This window comes from Cyrtonyx montezumae, unplaced genomic scaffold, assembly GCF_038088225.1.
Source record: "Cyrtonyx montezumae isolate F1298 unplaced genomic scaffold, pur_monq_1.0 scaffold_25, whole genome shotgun sequence".
NCBI lineage: Eukaryota > Metazoa > Chordata > Aves > Galliformes > Odontophoridae > Cyrtonyx > Cyrtonyx montezumae.
In genome coordinates, this window is record NW_027071992.1 from 9,964,981 (window position 1) to 9,985,487 (window position 20,507).

At 35.7% G+C, this 20,507-nt stretch overlaps 1 protein-coding gene across 2 annotated transcripts in view; it reads left to right on the top strand.

The window, feature by feature from the left end:
* The window catches only part of FGF10 (fibroblast growth factor 10), a 58,474-nt gene extending 38,239 nt beyond the window's left edge, over positions 1-20,235 (top strand). For both annotated transcript variants that reach the window (XM_065739959.1, XM_065739958.1), the window contains exons 4-5: positions 16,202-16,305; positions 19,669-20,235. In XM_065739959.1, coding sequence (XP_065596031.1) covers positions 16,202-16,305; positions 19,669-19,866 — 302 coding nt within the window. In that variant the 3' untranslated portion in view covers positions 19,867-20,235. The remainder of the gene's footprint in view (positions 1-16,201; positions 16,306-19,668) is intronic.
* Positions 20,236-20,507: the final 272 nt, after the last annotated feature.

Genomic DNA, 20,507 nt, shown 5'->3' on the forward strand with positions numbered 1-20,507 from the left:
CAATGGGTCTTGCCATCTGACATCTGCAGCGGTGGCATTAATAGCTTTGAGATTCTTCCAGAAACTTGACAGGACTTGTACCAGATAATGGAGAACCAAGAAGGTGTATTGCTAAACACGGACTTCTTAATCTCTGATTTATTCAAGATTTTATGGGATACTAGCTGTAGCTCAGTGTATACATGAGACATATGGGATATGGAAATTACAGGTCACTTAGAAATAGTATTTCAGTGAAGTTTCTCTACTGTCATCAAGAAGGAAATATTTTTAAGGTAATTGCAAATCATATTAATATAACAAAATATGCAATATAGTTTACATTCTGATACAAAGAATTATTTTGTCTTTTTCTACCTAATTTTGTTATCTTCTGCTTTTCCTGTGAGCTTCCACTTTTTTCTAGGCAGCTGACAATGCCACTGGAGGCACTGAGTGGGGCCAGACAGATCAATTGCTTTGTAGCAACATGGTAGTGAATTGGGTTTTTGCATATGGATGACAATGGATTTAGTATTGTCTTGTAACTGGTGATTGTTCTGTTATTTTATACACAGCAAGGATCTCCCGGAGCATGGGCTTGGCACATACAGATTTCAGGCAGCACAATAAAGTAAATAAATAGACTGATAGTTTAAAGGCAGCAACTGTGCTTCTCAGACAAATGTTTCAGCTTACTCTTTTTCTGTGAAGCTGAATTTGTGGGTTTTTTTGTTTTGTTTATTTTTGGGGGGGGAGGGGGTGGGAGGGGCATGGGAGGTATGGGGAGATAGGGGATTGTCATAAGGAGAAAAGAGATTATAATTTGGCTTTAGGAGAAAAAGAGGCCCTAGAAATGGTGAATAAAGAGAAAATAATTTATCAGAGGTAGGCAGGGAAACATACACATTGAAAATAATATTTTCAGAAGCGTTTCTGGGATCTTTGTGCCTTACTTGCTAGAGCACTTACTGTCTGAGAGCCTGGTTTTTCAAAGAAGTTCCATGAATGTCTAACTATTGTAGCTGGGAGTCCAGCTTTCAGATTTTGAACTCCAAGTTCTGTAGGATTTACCATTTCTGACTGACTTCTCAACAACCAAAAATTCTGAATATTTCAGGAGATCACATACACATCATGAATGCTATAATTCTGTGCATTTCTGAAAGTGCTGGACAGGCTTTGCAAATACTATACAGAATGCTGTGTAACAAGTGAAACATTTCATTGACTACTTGCAGGTGGAAACATCTGTTCTGGAAGACTACAGGCACTCCAAAGCATCTGCAAAGAATATAGAGAAATTTCACCACCTTTATTAAAATCTTTTCTTAATACCAACTCTTACTTTTCTGTATTGTTGAGCCCATTGTTTCTGATCCCCTTCAATGGAGTATTCTTCTCCTCTTTTAGGTATTTGGAATTCTCTTATAAATTTCCTCTTCTTGAGATAGACTACATTAATTAATTTCCCTTTCCATTACAAATTGTTTTTCCTACTCGTGTCACAGTTCTAGCTGTTCATCTTGGACACATCTTGAAATGCGTACGGAGCCCAGTGTATGCTTTCCAAGTACTGGAAGGTTCAGTGTCTTCTTTTGTTTTACTCTCTAGATCCATATTTAGATGTTTTAGGGAGATGCTTGTTTTGTCTGTTGTTCACTGAAGCCCAGGTTGTGGACAAGTAGGCACACAGAGGTTTTTCTACAAAATGGATATCTTATTTTTTTTCCTATCCTGCATTTGTAATTCCTCATTGTCTCATTCCATTCTGACAGTGAATCACTAACAGTGATTCTCTTAATATACTTTTCTAGCCTGTTTTTCATCATGCTTAAAATACAGTTTTATGTGTACTTAATGTATTTAAGATAATGTAATGTGATAGAGTAAAAAAAAAAAAAAAAAACTAATTAGCTCTTGTCCAGATACGAACAGTTAGTTGTCATAAAATGAAATTAATTTGACAGAATTTGCTCTTGACAAATTCACATTGGCTGCTTTTCCACTTTCTTCCTATTCTGTACATGACAGGATGTATATGTAAGAACTAAAGGGCAAATCCAGTGCTTCAGAAGTCAGTTTGATTTTCTGCTCTTGACAGTAGCAGTAGCAGAAGTCTGAAAAGCACATACAGTGATAACTGCCTATTATGCTTTCCTAGTATCTATTAGTATTCAGTTCAGAGACTAATGTTGGTATTCATGTTCTAGAACTATATTTCTTTAATTGTTTGGATTGCTTTTCATGTAAATTTTGATCCTACCAGTGTCTGCTGTTATCTAGCAAGAAGAGTGGAAAAAAAGAAATTAGTTTGTATTCAGTATCTAGCCTATAATTTCATTTGAGAGACATAATAGTTTTCCTTTCTTCATCTTCTTAAGGTTACCCTCAATTTCACAGCTTCCATCTCGTCAAACTATTTCTGCTACACCCTGAAAAGCCCTAAATTTCAGTCATTTCTCTGGCTTATCTTTATTTTTGGCCAGGCATGTCTCCCTTTTGTGTAGATTTTCTACTCCCTCTTTCATGAGATGAGAGACTAGGGTGGCCTGCACGTTCAAAATGGAAGCACATTGCTGCTGTATTTTCCATTTACTAAACAGTCCCTATTCCTTTCCTGTATTTCCCTAAATTTTTGTTTCCATTATTTGTTATATGACTGAGAAGTGGTAGTTGAGCCATAAGCAATTCTACGGCAAATTCTATTTATATGAAATTAACATCACTCATCCCTATGTGCATCACTTTACAACACCTATCTATGTTTAATTTTATCTGTTATTTTACTGCCCTGTCAGCTGAAATCCTGTGATATCTCTGCTTTTACTCCCATTTTCTTTTCAGATTTACTACCCTGATTAATTTATATAATCAGCAGAGTTCACTATGTAAGCATTCCCCCATTAATGTGGATCACTAAGGAATATGTTGAGCACAATGCCAAGACTTTCCTGAGAAAAGTGATTTCTTTTGTTCTCTATTTTTAAACCATTACTTCTTTGTGAAAAAAAAAAAAAAACAGATGATGCCTCCTAGGGAGTACAATTGCCGCAGTAATTAGACAGTGTGAGTAGAAAGTTTTCTATTTGTTATCTATGCATAGTTTGTATGAGCAGCACATGCACAATAACTCTGATATGTCTCAGAATCATCTATCTCTACATGCAAAATCTCCAACAGAAATATAGCAGCGCTGTTCTTTGACTGCTCATCTCCATAGCTGTCTAAAGTTAGGTCAAATAATTTAGCTCCATATTTGGCTTTTGGAACCAGTGCTCTTGATCCTTCACACTGCACAATTTTTAGTTTGTTCTTTGCTTTCTTTTATAGAAACTATTTATTCCTGAGACGAACCTCCTCAAACTTTTCATGCTAGTTCACTGCAGAGAAAATTTCTGGGAAGGATTATGGACAATACAAACTCTGGTTTGGTTTCTTTGGATTTATATATTCTTATACCAGGATCTGCCAGAGAAGGTGTCCACCACCTTGTCATCATAAACAGCACACTCCTGGGATTTGACATAGTCTTCACATGTCAGACACTCAGAACTGAGGAAACAAACTAATATCTGAGGGTGTGCCTGAAGTCTTTAGAGATAATGATCAGTGGAAATGTGTCCCAGTCACTCTCATGGATACACCAGTCCACTCTAGAAGGCGTAAATATGACTGTCAGACAGCTTTCAACAAATGACCAAGGATCCAGGTGCTTTTTGCAGTGTTAGGTAGTAGCATTATTGAAAGTATCCCTGAACCTGGCATACAAGTGTGGAAGTGGAGAGGGCCAGCAGTTGGTATGCCTTAACTCCGCATACTCCCTAGCAAGGATTCTGCTGGGATCACAGGAGAAATCCCAGTCACTGTCAGCAGAGTCTTTTATTGGCATCAGTGAGTTTTGTGCTGTTAGAATCCAAAAAGCAAAAAGATTCAGGTTAAAGACTGAAGGCTGAGTAGAAAACGTGGAAGGAGTGTACCAGACCTTCTGTATCCTATTGTCCATTAACTGTTCCAACCATAGTTTTGTGAGTATTTGCACAGAAGTCATGTGTGTCAAGAAAAGAGGGAAATAAAAAGATTTCAGCAACCCAGGCCACATGTGCAATTAGATCAGATAATCCTGCATGGAAAACATGCTTGTTAGCTGTTATCTGAAGATGTCAGCAGGCAAGATGGGAAACAAAATAGGAGACTTGAAGATAATGAAAGCAGAAGGGTGTGAAGTGATTGTGCTCTGCAGATCAGCCTTTTAAGTTTCTGTGTAAGATTGACGATTTTGTTGTTCTGCTTTTTGATGAGGTGTTGAATGAATGTTTAGGAAGACAGCACTTATCAGTACTCATCAGAAGTTAAAAAAATTGTTTGTACTAGAAGACTGAAGATACCAGGTCCAGCCAGGTTAGGAGACAGTCAAGCATTAAAGATGAAAACACTGTGAAAGACATACATCAGGTGCTTGCACTGTAGCAGGCAATAGTTTATATCTGTGTGCAAGAGTACAGACCTTATTACTTGTTTTAGTGTTTCAGCATACCTTTGATGGTTAAATGGAAGTATACAGGATAAGTAAGACAAAGTACTAACCTAACATTAAAAATAAGAAGCTGACAACATATCATTATAACAAGAATAATACTTGCAGTTATTGAAGGATGCCTTTTTGACTGTTTATAATTTAGAATATAATAAGAATTACTTATGTCAAAGAAAACAAAAGGCAAATAGGAAAAGCAATGAACTCATGATCCAAGGTCATCTATCCAAGTAGTTCTTTTTAAGTTGATATACGGTTGGCCTTAGCATCTTCTTCTGCATTAAGAACTTGCAATAAATTTCTCAGTCCTTTCACGTTGACTCTTTATTTACACCTAAATAATCCAGTAACATGTGCTGACACTGTCTTTTTCAGTAAATATCTCATCGGAAGAAGACGGTAGCTTATTGGCAAAGCATCATTCAGAGTTATGAGCTACTCACAGTCTATGACGATGTTAAATTACAGACAACATAGACCCAAACTGTGTGAGTAAGAGTATTAGGATCAAAAACCTCTCTTTCATTTTGTCACATCCAGAGCAGACAATAAAATAATTTGGAGAAGCAAAAAGCTATAAGGGACAAACAATCGTTAGGAATTTTAAGATAGAATGAAATGCTGTTTGCAGTCATTTATTGATAACAGATTCTAGTAACACTTTCTGTACTGCTGCTACAACGTATACTTCCAAAATCATAATTCTGTCTCCTCAAATCATTGCTTCTTTTTCTTTTCTTTTTTTAATTACTATTGTGACCAGGAAATATTGGGGATATTTGTGCCATTGTAGGTGAAAACTGCTGAAAATGTTTATGAGTAACTGCCATCTAACATAATTATGTGAAAAAGAGTGATCATTATCGTTGTGCAGGGGTTGTCTTACATTATAAACATACGGATCCCATACTTAAAGTACCTTTTTCCTCTGAGAAGCAAAAATAGATATAAAGCATTAGAAACTACAACAAAATGATGTTATGAATTAGTGTATTTATTTGGCAAGATTTTTACATAGAAACACAGTAGTAGCAGGACAGTGCTAGAATAAGTTCATAAGTTCATAAGTTCATAAGGTTGGAAAGGACCTATAAGATCATCTAGTCCAACCATCCTCCTATCACTATCCCTACCCAACTAAATCAAATCCCTTAGCACCTCATCTAAACGCTTCTTGAACAGCGCTAGGGATGGTGCCTCAACCACCTCCCTAGGCAGGCCATTCCAGTGCCTGACCACTCTTTCAGAAAAAAAATGTTTCCTCAAGTCTAATCTAAATCTTCCCCGGCGCAACTTGTGGCCATTCCCTCTCGTCCTGTCGTTATTTATCAGGGAGAAGAGGCCCACCCCCTCCTCACCACAACCCCCCTTCAGGAAGTGGTAGAGTGCAATAAGGTCTCCTCTGAGCCTCCTCTTCTCCAGACTAAACAATCCCAGCTCCCTCAGCCGCTCCTCATAAGACTTGTGCTCCAGACCCCTCACCAGTTTTGTTGCCCTTCTCTGAACACGCTCCAGGGCCTCAATGTCCTTCTTGTAGTGAGGGGCCCAAAACTGAGCACAGTACTCGAGGTGCGGCCGTACCAGAGCTGAGTACAGGGGGATGATCACCTCTCTACATTCTTCAAGCCATTCTGCCCCAAGCCTATAGCATTGCATGGGGTTATTGTGGCCAAAGTGCAGGACCCAGCACTTGGTCTTATTGAACCTCATCCCATTGAGCTCAGCCCAGCTGTTCAGCCTATCCAAATCCCTCTGTACCTAGCCATAGTCCCCTGAGCAGGAGCCGGTAGAATTTCATGATTTTCCATTTATCTCCAAATCTAGGTCATTTTATCCATACAGGTTTAGAAGAGGATCCTACTTTCTGGCAGTGCAATGTAAATTCCCAAGTTTTGTGCTACAATTATGCAGTGTTTCCCTTTGTCTCCCACCTTATGCAAGAAGATAAGTATTTGAGAGTAGCAAGTGAGAGATATTTTTCCAATTCCATTGTCCTGTATATCAAGGAGTTCAGTTGAGATCTATCATACAGATTAAAAATAATTGTTGAATTAAACTGTTCTAGCATTTCAGTGTGCACCTCAGGCCCCTTAACTAGAATAGCTAAAGCATGTGTGAAACAATCTCAGCAGGAGGCAACAGTCCTGTTTCTTGAATAAAGACTGTTGAGAGACAAGCATCAGAGGCCACCTGCATCACACTGTTTCACACATCATACAGAACAGACACATCTCATAGGAATACCTTTCATTTATCTGACTTCTTTAGCACCCATCTGCTCTTATCTGCTAGTCTTTGGCTGCCCCATTACATATATAATTTGTGCCTCATGTTTTAATATACTGTATCTGCTAAGAGCTTGTGACTGAGCATTAGCTGACTGCCTGAACAGTGAAGACCTGCCTTTTCTGAGACTGTAGATGAAGGACAACTATTTCTGCTAGCAGTCGCCATTCATTTTGACTGTTTCTTCCACAGTGCCATTGGCTGTATATTATCCTTTCCTTGTGTTACACAGGGCAAAAGATGAAAAATTTCTTCCAGTTTGCTATCTTACTCAAGTTAAAATTAGTACAAATGGTAAAATGCAGGAGGTGAATACAGTGATCAGGAATGTGAAAGGTAACATGGAATGCCACACAGGTTATAAATAGGCAGCTCCATGCACCTTTGAGGAAATTTACTGAGCTATATTGCTATGTTAGAAGCTTTTCACCATGCTATTTATTTCTGTGGAGATTTAGTAATTTAAGTTTAGTCAGAACTCCTCAGTGCCTGTTCCTGTCTACTAAATGGAAATGTATATGGTCTGCCAAGTTTCAATTAGGATTTGGATTGTTACCCAAGTTTCCTTATAAACACATGAAGTAATCTTTCTGCTCTTTTCAGTACCCATAAGACCTTAGTAAGAATATTCGTCCAGTCTTGGGCACCTCACTTGAAAAAAAAATAGCTGTTGGAAAGAGACCAGAAAGAAAGTAAAAGGAGGTCTACTCCCAGGAATGACTGCAAAAACTTGGATTGTTTATTCCTTAGGATTTTTGGTTGGTTTGTTTCATTTTGAGAGCTTATTTCCAAGCCAGATCATTTCAATGATTTTGTTTACAGTGCTTCTCCACAAACAGTTATATTTGAAGGGTTGGTGAACCCTTTGCGCAGAGGCAGAGAAAAGTATCAGGGGGAAGGGAGGGCTGGAATTCCTTAAGCCATCTTTGTCAACAGAGCTAACAAACCAGGTAAGAACAACCATGCATCTAACCATATATACCAATTTGAGGTGTACTCTTTCTCTCTTTTATTCTCCTGTTCTGTGAATTGCTATGACAACTTGGTCAGTCTGAGTTATCTGTTGTAACTCCTCTATCCCAGAAACATTTCAGATAATTAATTCTGATTCTCTGTGTTTAATCTACAAGTTGTCAAATCTTGCCATGCTGGGGCCAGGCATGCTAAGATCTTCAGGCCCTTACATTTTGCATCAACATTCATAGTTAGTAGTACCTTTTCTTTTCTTGGCTCAAAGCATGTGGCTCAAGAAATCTGAACTCTGACTGATAGAGCTACATACAGTTGGTTTTACCTGTAGGTATTCCATCTCCATTGCATAAATTAAATTTATATGAGAGAAGATTATTATCTTCCCTCCTTTTAAATAGCATCAGCAGCACTCTGGAGAAATCTGATGACATGATTGCATGTAAGTGATTAAAGTGAAGGACAAGGTGACCCTAAAAACCAGTCTGACCTCAAATGACAACATAAAGTGTCCTCTTGCATTCACTTTGGTTAAGTTTCACTTGTCTGACTTTAGACATTTAGCAGAGAAAGTGCTTATGTTCAGAAGTTTGTCCACTAACTAGAGGGTATAATTCATTTTCAGTTACATGTCAGAATGTATCTCAGATACATGTCAGGATTGCTTCCTGGTGATTAACTGCAAAGCAGCTAAACTTAAGCTCCTCTTTTGCTAATTAGCATCTCTTACTATTGCATCAATTATAAGATTTTCTCTTCCTGTGTACCATAATGCTTCCATCTTTCCATTCAGTTAGCATACAGAGGAGTGTTGGTTGAGTGGTCCTTGTTATACTCTGAAATAAAAATTACAAAAGAGCAGATAAGGAAAGAAGGAGAAGACTGTTTTCCTTTAATCCCTCTGTGGATCTGATAAAGATCTCTAATAATTAGTCTTTTTTTATGGTCTTTGTGAACAATGGATTTTTCGTGACTTATGCCAGTACTGTTCTCATGCAGGAGGGCTCTGCAGTCCTGTTCCCACAGTCTCTCAGAATTCTGGACATTTATCTCAGGCTTATCCAAATGCATTAGATGTCAGAAAGTTCATGGGACATTCACATTTTGGCTTCAGTTGATCTAACTATGACATATTAAAAACTTTCTTCATGGTATTTCAATATTTGAACATCTGATTTAGAGCAGGAAAGGTTGAGGTCTCAGCAAATATTGAATACTAATAAGAAGCACCAAAGTGATTTTAACTTTGAATAAATTTTGGTTTTAAGTCAAAGCCTAGGTCATGGTTTAGGTTGTTGCTTGTTTCAGATTTCCATCTGTAACTCTTTTGGGTTGCAAGATTTATACCTGTAGCTATATTTCACATATAGCCACAAAATCCAGAAGGTTACATTTTAGTGGAACTACTTTGCTTGGTCGAAACTGCATACAAAGGCAGCTCTTGCATATCCCATTTTATTTTTCATAGGTTTATTTTCTGCTCCATTATATTCCTCTTACTGAAGTCAACAATTCTTTAGCAAAACAAACAGAAGATAGGAATGTGCTATGTTTTGGAGATGTTTTCAACATGCTCTCCACAGATGTAAGTGGTGGATGAGGGAAGAAACAGACTCAGCAGCCTCTCATTCCCTAGCACATTTCTCATTCTCTTCTCTTGCATGACCACATCCAACAGATCTTCTCACTTCTTTAAACAACCTACTTTCAAATTACCTATTAAGAGCACCTTTTTGAACAGTCAAATCTTTAACATCATGCTTTATCACCTATTTTGTTTGATCCAAGCCACTGCCAGTCAAAGGAAAACTTCCAGAAACACTCCATGGATGCTGTCCATACCAAAGTTCTAAAATCTCAGATTACAGGTGGGTTACCAAGTTTCCCTCTCTCCAGTTACCCAACTATAGCAGCAGCTGCCCTCACAGGCCCAGCAGCTTCTTGCCATCACTTAGGAAACTGTAAAGTTTCATAAACTCTTGGTTATCATCACATTATATCCAACTGAAATCATTCTTCATCTGCAATATTTATTCAGACGTAAGAAAAATCAAAAGATGGAGAGACTGCCTTTGGATCGTCACATATGTGGCATCTTACCTGAGATGGCAAAACTGTGAACAGGGGAGGATGCAAGGTGTCCCATTTGCTCTACATTAAAACTAGCATGGCAAACGTATAGTGCATTTTAAGAATTTAATTTACATATGAAAAAGTGGTCGCTGCCTCACATTGCAAAGTTGAATTTGGCCCCAGAATCATGTAGTTCTTATTGCATGATGTGACTGGATCACTGTATTTTGACAATTTATCTTGTACTATGGTAAGTTTTCTTTTTTCCTAAGATGAGGAGACCCCATCGCGGACTTCAATACCTAGGAGGCCTACAGAAAAGCTGGGGAGTAACTTTTTATAAGGGCAGATAGTGACAGGATGAAGGGAAATTGTTTTAAACTGGAAGAGGGTAGATTTAGGCTAGTGATTAGGAACAAAATCTTTACTGTGAGAGTAGTGAGACAGTGGAACAGGTTGCCCAGTGAGGTTGTGGTTGCCCCTCCCCAGAATCAGTCAAGGCCAGGCTGGATGAGACTTCAAACAACTGGTCTAGGGGGAGGTGTCCCTGCCTATAGCAGGGGGTAGAAATTTGATGATCTTAAAGGTCCCTTCCAAGCAAAGCCATTCTGTAATTCTGTGATGAAATTGCCTGACATAATTTCACACAAGTTCTAGGATGTTCTGTAATTTTTTTGTTTCTTATCACCAACATTTTTATAAGAGCATCAGACATTTTGAATTGGGGTATAGAATTATGTAATTTTTTTTTCTTTTCATTTTAAACTGTCCCTCTGTGTGCAGCAAGACAGCTTTCTATTACTTTCTCATTTATATAATGATCACTTTTACAAACCATAAAAATACAGTTTATTTAAGTTAAATATATTTGGGTTCTATTGGGAGTATGTTTCTAGCCCTTGGGACCTGTAAAGACAGCACATGCATGGCTACAGGGCACATCTCTTGATATTCAAAATGTTTCTAATTATACTGAGTTGGAAATGGTTTGGATATTGAGAGCCATGCTTTTACTGTGTATGTGGTCAGAGGATTAGTAATAATTGTTAAAGTTTACAGAGTAATGGCTGTAAAATAATAGCATAGTATCTGTTTTAAAACCATAATGGAATCCACAATGGTGTTTTTGTCCTGTTTTTTTTCTTAAATAATTTTATTTTTCTTTCCACATTCCTAAAGTACATGGAACTAGAAATGAGTTAATACTGACTAGATTCTTCCCCTGAAAATACTATTATTTTTGTATTGCTCATTATCAAACCTCATTACAAATAAAATTATGCCATAGAAATTATTTACTTTATTAATTTTGTATCTGATGATGCTGAATGAAAAATCAATACAATAAATATATTAGACAGTATTTGAATATTTTTAATTCGATCTTCACAGAAAATTAACATGAATTCCAAACAGAAATTGACATAGGCTAGAATATAAAAATGGCAAGATGAAGTTCAGTTGGGTGATTTATCTGGTTTTTGTTTAGGAAAAAAAAAACAAAAAACAAAAACAAAAAACCTCTATTCAATGGGTTGGCAAAGCCTCTAAATATTGATTCTGAAAATGTGAAGAGGAAAATGACTTCCAAGTTGACTGAAGATGTACTAAATATAAAATACCTGTCTTTATAATGGAGAAAAGACTTGAAGACAAGACCTATGCTGAGAAAAAGAATGGGAAAAGTAGTTGTTAAATCATTAAGTACCTAAGAAATTATTAACGAAATGAATTAATAGTAATGCCATACCTACCCAGTTTTCACCAGTAATAGGCTAAAATCTTCATGTGATGGAGGGAAGTGTCAGATGTGATACATTTGGGAAATATTTTTTAAAATGAATGTATCTAAGGCTATTCTTTCCAATAAGATCAGCCAGCAAAATCTAAGAGAAAGTCTTATATAGAAAACCAGTCAAGGAATTTACAGTTTTTCAGTGTTGGTCTGAACAGGGGCATTGGGTTCTTCAGAATTCTTTTCAAAGTATCTAAAATTTAAAAACAACTTAAATGAAAGAATTGAAAATACAGCCATGAAAGTTCCAGAACTATGAAATATGGAATAGTTCAAGTATTTTGGAGGTCTGAATCAGCACTCAAAAAACATAATATATTAGAGAAGTGATAGAATAAAGAAGAGGCCACTAAATTGAAACAAATTCAGAGTATAAAATTTAATTAGGATCAAATTAACGATTATATAAGGACTATTTGCATTCCTTTCAAATATTAAGAATGGTGAATTACAAATATTACAAATGGTGAATTCATGAATGAATGAAAATGCATATTTAAATTCCAGGAGATGTGGAATGTTTCTTCCTGTTTCAACACCGGTAAGATAATAGTAAGAGCACTGCAGCTGTGTTTTGGGGATATTCACCGGAATGTTGAAAGACCTAGGAAATCTGAAAGCCTTAAGGAAAGCACTGGAAAACTGGACTTGCTTAGAATGCTTAAGATGGCAGATAGAAAAGTAGATGGGGTAATTTCTGAATTTGTGAAAGGTTTATGTAAAAAAAAATCTTTTTTTCCTGTCAGTTTACAGTTTGAACAAGAAATAATTGACCCAAATTGAAACAAGATCATGTCAGATACCAGAAAAACATTCTAATGTAAATACTGTAGATAAATCACCTCTCATTTTATGAAAGAGTCTGAGAACAATTCATCTGCCAACAATAGTTATTCTATTTAAGGCCATGGAATACCCTCACTATGACATCCTTTCAGCCATATTGTCTATGTCTATATACAGGTTCTTACTTCCAAACCTATAGTAAGTGAAGAATATTAAACTTTAAAGTGTTTATTCTTGAAAGATAATAGAAATAATCTATATTTTTTTATTTAAGTACTGTAGAAGCTTAGTCATGATGCATGACTAAGAAACCACGAAGAAAATACAGAAAACTGTGTGCCCTCAGAGAAGTCAGTTTCATTAGACAATGAAAACACTACAGTTTTATGCTTCATATTGTATGTCTCAATTGCTTTTCTTTACACATTCCTGCTGAATTTAATAATGACTCAAGAATAATCAAATACATATTTTCACCCTTACATCAAAGAGGCTTGATTTAAATCCAGTCTGTTTTAAAGTTCTGGAAATTCCTTATCACTTCTGCTTGGAGATCTGTGTCTGATGAGTTGATGCTCTCATGTTGACCTCTGGAATCTGTGTCTATATCACTGACACCTATGAAAAGATTTCCATTGCCTTGAGTGAAATTCACTAGAGAAATTCCTCCAAGAAAATCTGTAAATGTTGCTGAATAACTTTCAATTTAGAAAACAGCTAATTGAGTGCTTATAATGAGCATGTAGCTCCATAAATTCTCCAGGGTGTGCAGATAGCAACAAGATAGATACATACCAAACTGAATCCCTGTTGCCTAAGAGACAATAAATCAAGAGCAGAAAATTACATAACATTTTTTAACTTCCAAATACAAAAAACATAGTGAGAATATATCCAGGATCAGTGGTCATGAGAACAAACTGATAACAGTTTAGAAGAATTCAGCCACATTTAGCTGCAGTTAACAGTATAATGGGGTGGAAACAAGTTAGTTACTGTGGTCTGTAATATAAATGTAATAAGATTGCTCCTCATTACATTCTTTTGGCTGCTTCATTAAAGATGTAATTCTATACAAGATTGTGACCAAACTTTACCAGAAACATATTATGTTTTCAAAGTTCTGTGAGTATTTCTGTTACTTTATACTGGGTGTTGTACTGAAGAGCCATGAATCATCGTTATTCAATTTCAGAACTGTTAAAACTGATTAATTCAATACATGTCATATTTAAACACTCTTTTTCTTCATCTGTTCTCCGAAGATTCACATTTGTAATAGTCTGTTAATCCAGTATGATGTTATTGTTACAAGGACAATGAAACAAACTATAATTCAGTTTAATCCATTACAACATATAACAAATAACAGTGGCGTGTTTTTCCACTATCAGATTTTCTTTCTATTGTTGCTAGTGTTAGAGATGGAACTAGCCTGGTTTTACTGATTAGACAATTTGGGTGTACGGATATTAATTTCTGCACTAACATTCTTCTAACTAAATTGTCATCTTTTTTTGCCATGGAAAAGTCCTAAAAACATGTTACGTAAGCAAAAAGAAGACTTTATCAGTATTATTATATATGTTATATATTATATGCTATATATTATATATTAATCAGTATATGTATCAGTATTCACAACCAGCTGCATAACCTAAAGCACTCTACTTAACTCTGCTTGATTTTATAGTACAATTACTTTTGAGGATAACCAGTAGGAGAGAAACAGTGAGGTTTGCTGCTATGTATTAATTCTCCTGCAAAAAAAAAAAAAATCAAGAAAGAACTTTGTTTTTCTTCATTGCTGTAAAAATGCATAACATTATTAAGTAACAAAATCATAACAGCACTTGGCTGGTATGGGCTCACTGATCTGCTAGCTATCTAGACCTAGTTAAGGAGCCCTCACAAATTTTCTTGAGATCAGAAAGCATAACTTTCTTCATTTTACACATGAAAAATGACACTGAGCTTCTTTGCAACAATAAAGTCAGCTTTAAAAGTGGGACATGGATCATAAATGACTCTACCACACATTTTCTGGATCTTTCCAGATTATTTCACTAATTTAAAGTTCATCTTAATTCCATCTAAGGACCTTAGCTAATTCCAGGTTAATGTAACACAGAAGTAACCTATGGAAGTTCTGTTTAGAGTTTTCATTTATCTAACTGACTATATCTTTTTCCACTTGGCAATAGCAAGGCAGCTCCAGATATCAGAGAGGTCTTTACTGCTACTGAATTGGATACCTCAGAGTTTGGAAACTTTTTCCTACTCCCTCACAGGTAGCAGAATTACAGTGCCATGTGTAACTGTGTCTTCACTGTTGGTTCAAATCCACTGAATTTCAATCTTGAGAGGGGATTCATTCAGAATTGTACTCATATAGCTGTAAGGTCAGTGAATATTCAGCACTATCACAGCATAGATGAAGATTTTTTAGTGTGTATGTCATCTTCATCCTTAGAGCTGATTTTTCATGCTGATTTCTCATTTTAAACAAAATGCAGAGAAAAAGCTTCTGCTGCATACTAAAGTCCACATGCTTTCACAGTCTGAGCAGTCTGCATACAGTTTGCAGGGCATTTCCAGATAAAACCCTGAATAGCAAGCTATACTGTTGATGTGTGGTTGCCATAAGGAATTTTAAGTAAATGAAAAAACACATTAATTTTCTAGTTCTCTGCTCAGCCAAAAAGCACTGAACATAGCTAGATGGAAATTGTTGCAGATGCGTTGTTTAAAGTGAGCTAGCTCATCAATGTTGTTCCAGGTGACCTATTGGTCTTAATATTTGTTGGCTCCGTCTAGAATATTTTCTTCTAAGATTTCTCATTACTTTGCACTTCCTGTAATTTCCATAGTGGTAGCCCTTTTGTGACCACTGAGTTAAATGAGCTTTTATTTTGATTACCATTACTTCAATATAAGTACAAATTCTGAAGTAAATTCCGAATAAACCATTTATAAGTTATTTGGTTGGAACTGTATTTGTTCTATGTGAAGGCATATGTATTAAAACAATATAGCTATCCAGTTGCTCTAATAATAGCTGAAAATAGACCTCTGATGTCACTCACTTTTTAAGTGGTACTAACTTCTATCAGTCCCCAGTCAGTATGTTCTTGGGCAGAAAATACAGAGATGAAAAGCTCTGTCTCCCATTGCTGGCCCCTTGAGCCATCCAGTATCCCAGAAATAGTTTGTTTTAAAGAAACAAAGCTTAATCATATTTATTACAAACAGAGTAAAATGTTTCTGATATCTGAAAGGCAAAGAAGATAATGTGGCCATTAGGGTTAGTCTTACTATATCCCAAGATGTCAACACTCTTGCCAAAAAATGAATTTATCAGCTCAGTGCAGCCAAGAGATTTAGTTTATCTAAATGTCCTACAAGGAATAAATAGTTTACCACTGGTTTTGTAGATTGGGATAAATCTAACATTCTATTGACATATGCTATAGATTTAATTTAATTCTGTGGTTCAGATGTCTCTTCTGATAAATCTTAGTAAAATCTGTGCTAAGAGGAATGGAGCTGTTTCAGTATTTATGGGATTTAAAATGCAGGGTTAGCAAAGGAAACACGTTAATTGAAACAGTATTTGTGTATGTTTTTGCAATGGTTTGGAAAAGAGCATTGCTGAAGTCTACTGGTCAGATGGTGCTGAATATTAGAAGAGGAATATTGTTCAAGTTTATTGCTATTTTTCTGTAGTGAGAAAAGCCTCTAATGAAGTGATTAAATATTTCAATTTCTATTTTTAGGCATATTGGAGATAACATCTGTAGAAATTGGAGTTGTGGCAGTTAAGTCCATCAAAAGCAACTATTACTTAGCTATGAACAAGAAAGGAAAAGTCTACGGCTCTGTAAGTACTTTTTTTACCTTTCCAACAGATGACAGTAGTCTTTATTCTTTCCCACTTACCTACTGAAGACTCTACTACTAGTATTACTACTAACTAGTAGTTAGTTAATCAAAATTTCATGGCAGTCCAGCAGTCACAAGCTCCCTGTTCCAGGCATTTATCATGCACAATGCTTCAGTCGCATTTTGTACTAACTAGTGGCTGATGGAGGAAGATCTACAAAATGTAATCCTTTGTTTTTCTGCAGTACAACCAAGTTTATTACTCTGCATTAATAAAAATCTTGTAAAACTTCAGGTGATGGAGCAGGCACACCAAACTGTCTATATGAATGCTGAGAAGATTTCTAGAGCAACCAGCTATAGACTGAGTACATCTGTTGATAACCAAGTTTATAGACAGAGGAGACAGATTTTGAATGAGAAGAATTTGGGTATTATTTGTAAATTTTCCATATATCTGCATACTTGTATTTCTGTGTAAAGTGATCTTTCCATTAGAAAAAAAATATGTCTAGAAGGAAGCAATAAGATCTCTATAAATCTCACTAGTAAGCTCTAGTTTATACTCACACATCCACACAATGACATAGACACCAGGTTGTTCTGTTATTACATATTGTTGTTTGTCATATACAAGTCATGTACAAAGGTGATAAGACAGTTTTAAGAATGATCAGAATTCAAAAGGGGTTTTAAAGAGAGCAAGTCTAGGTAGCTAAGTCTACCTCTGCAGAAAATAGTGAACTAACGCTAGCCTGAGACTAACGGGCATCAACTGAGGCTCAGGGGGGCCTGAACATTTGTCCACTGTGTAAAGAAGCAATTTTTTGGGGTGGGTTTAGTTCATACAAGCTATGCAAACCATCTTCCTTCATCCATACTGTTTATAGTCACTCCTGGTTGATAAGGTTACCTCTGACCGCCTCACCTCCTGGTCAGAGTTGAAGAATTGCATTAAGGACAGAAAGGCCTGAATGGAGAAATTATTATTAATCTCCTATAAATGTGGATTTTAATGTGAAAAATTATACTAGTTAGAAATGCTAGATGATCAGTGTTAAGTCCTGCATGATTGGTAGATGTAAGGGTAAACTGAGCAGCTGGCAAAGTTACTTTTGTCAGTTTTTTTACTTTTGTCACTCCATTGCTACACTAATCACAGGTACACTTCTGGATGTACAAAAAGGTACTAGTTTAAATCACCATCATAAACTCACACATCTCAGTTAACTTTGTTTAACTTAGTCATCTGTGATATCTATCCCAAAACCTCCAATAAACCTTCCTATTCTACACTGCTGGTGTGTTGAGAATTTGTGCCAACTGTATAGACACACAAAAAGAAGACAGAGAATCTTTCATGGACCATAGGTGGAAACTGCTGCCAAAAGATTCAGTAATTCACAGTGTATTAAAAATAGTGCTGACAGGAGGATACGAATGTGGAAAGACTTTTTTTTTAAATTCCAACTGAGATAATTTTTCAATATTCACATCATAAGATCACAACATAATGACTTATCAGTATGTATTCCATAATACTTCAGAGATTTCAAGAATGCTTCTGTTATTATTTTTCCCATCCTCCCACAACTTGCAGCTAGACTCATATTACTACAGCGTGGCGGCTTGCAGATGGATATGAAAAGCAGAACCAATAAAATTTTAAAAACACTCTTAAGCATGTGCACAATAGACAGTGCAGGGCTATACTGAAATTTGTTTGAAATGAGCAAAGCAATTTCAGTCTAACACTCAGACCCCTGCCAGTAATACTTCTTAGCCACTTCTCAACATCATCTGTTTTCTCTTTATTGTCTAAGAATGGAAATAAAAGTTTGGATTCCAGAGTAGTTCTGCATCTGGGAAAACAAGTCAAGACTCTGTTTCTCTGTTTATCAGTTTTCTCTGTTTATCAGATACATTGGCGTCTGACTGACTGGTTAGAAAAAGAGAGGCAAGGAAGATGCATTATTTGATTTATTTAACAAAATAACAGTCTGACAGATAGAAGAAATTATTGTGGCTTTCAAATGTGATTGATAGTCACCTGCTTTCTTAATACTTTGACGCAGGAGGTGGCACATCATTACTGCAAGTAAAAGTTAAACAATCTGTATGTAGGTTTATGAGTACAAACAGTATTAATGGTTGTTCAACTATCTATAAATACAAAAATTGAAAAGCATTTTGGGAGACAAATTGAATTTGAGTGTACTCAGTTCTGTTAACAAAATATATGTGCTCCATGAGCTGAACGGCAACTAAGAAAAACACTAATGATAGACCAGAAAATTCTTACTATATCAAAGTACTGAACATTAAATTTAAATTAATAGGAAAGAAAATATGTATTTTAATTATTCTTATTTCTTTCCCTATTTCACTTTAAACAATGCAATTCAGACAAACTATGTCAATTTTGTTAATGCAGATACTTTCTATATTTTTAGCTGAATATCTAAGGATTTTCATCGTTGTTAATAAATTCCTGAAATGCTTATCTGTACCATAATATAATATGGCTATGAATATTCTGCTTTCAAAAGATTTCTATAGAGAATATGACTATGTTATCTAAATTATATGTAGTAACTAATTATTTGTGGAAACAAAGTATTCTTCTATTTTCTATGGAGAAGCAGACAAAAGTGCATTTAACATTCTTGAAAAAAAAATCAGTTTCCCTCTACATGTTTTCTTGTGCTTGTGTTTTTTTTATCTTTTCTAGTTAAATGGCAACTAGATGTCCTTCAAAAATAGAAAACATTAATTCCTACTACTCTACTCCAAATTACACTCAAATTTACTTGAATATCTTTTCAATAGGACACAGGGTTGTAAATGAATCATGAAGGATAGTAAATGAATCTTTTTTTTTTGACTAAGCCAATCCTCAATTCAGCAAAGTAAATCGGCCTCACATCCATTGTAACAACAGTGTAACACTGATTCATACTCATCAAAAAAGCCCTTTTTCATCGCCAGTGTGGTGTAAACAATCTTACTTTCAATAAAAAGTAGGCCTATGCCATGCATGTTTGTTTAACACATGGTATCAATAATCTGGTTCAAGATATTTAAGGGTTCTATTTATTAGAACTAGAGTATGATGAATAATTCCAAGATTGCTACCTGATACTTTGAGTTTATGATTGAGAATTTGATTTAGTATTGTTGTATTCCACTACAGAGAAGTTGCATTTCAACTTCAGGTGAATTATGTCATTTTATTGCTATAATTATGCACAGCTGATCTTTTTTTTCTCTCTCTTTTTGCAGTCTAAGTGCTGTTGATGTCAGTGTACACAGTGAATTATGTCTGTTCTGAAATGGTGTGTTTGCTTTATTCTTTCAACAGAAGGAGTTTAATAGTGATTGCAAATTGAAGGAAAGAATAGAAGAAAATGGATACAATACATATGCATCCTTAAATTGGAAGCACAATGGAAGGCAAATGTTTGTTGCTCTGAATGGAAGGGGAGCCACAAAGAGGGGACAGAAAACAAGAAGGAAAAACACTTCAGCTCACTTTCTTCCAATGGTAGTAATGTCATAGATGAAGGAAATATTTTATCAATGCAGTCAAACCAAAGGCTGTTATGTCACTAATAGTTGGTAATCTTCTTGAAGAATAATTGCAAAGAAATAGTGCAGACATCTGCTTGTTTGAAAAGAGCAGGGGAAGCCTCTGAAGTTTTTGTACTCATTGCTGGCAAATGAAATACTTTTATTTAGTTCAGTGTTCTGTCTTAAGAGCAAGACAGAAGCTGAATCAAAGGGGATATAAGTCATTGCCAGTGTGAACAGTTTTTTTTCTCTCTGCAACAGAACTTAAGGAATGTGAGACAATCTAATGAATGATCTTCGTGGGGAAAGTTATTTATGGAATACTAACTCATATCAAAGACCTTAATTGCTCGTTCAAGCCTATGAACAGTTAGACATGCAAGCATTTACTGGAAGCACTTGGGTCATATGCACAAATAAAGATGCTTCTGGAGAAGCCTTGTGGAAAAATGGATAGGATTAAGGAATATAAGCAAAGTAGTATCAAACTGTTCTAACAAAATGAATAGTATGGTTTGCTTGTGTGTTCTAACTTCATTCCTTTTTATTTCTCTCTAAGTTATTTATTTAATAGGATGTTAAATATCTTTTTTGATTTGAAATGTTTTTCTCATTTGCTTCTTTATTGTT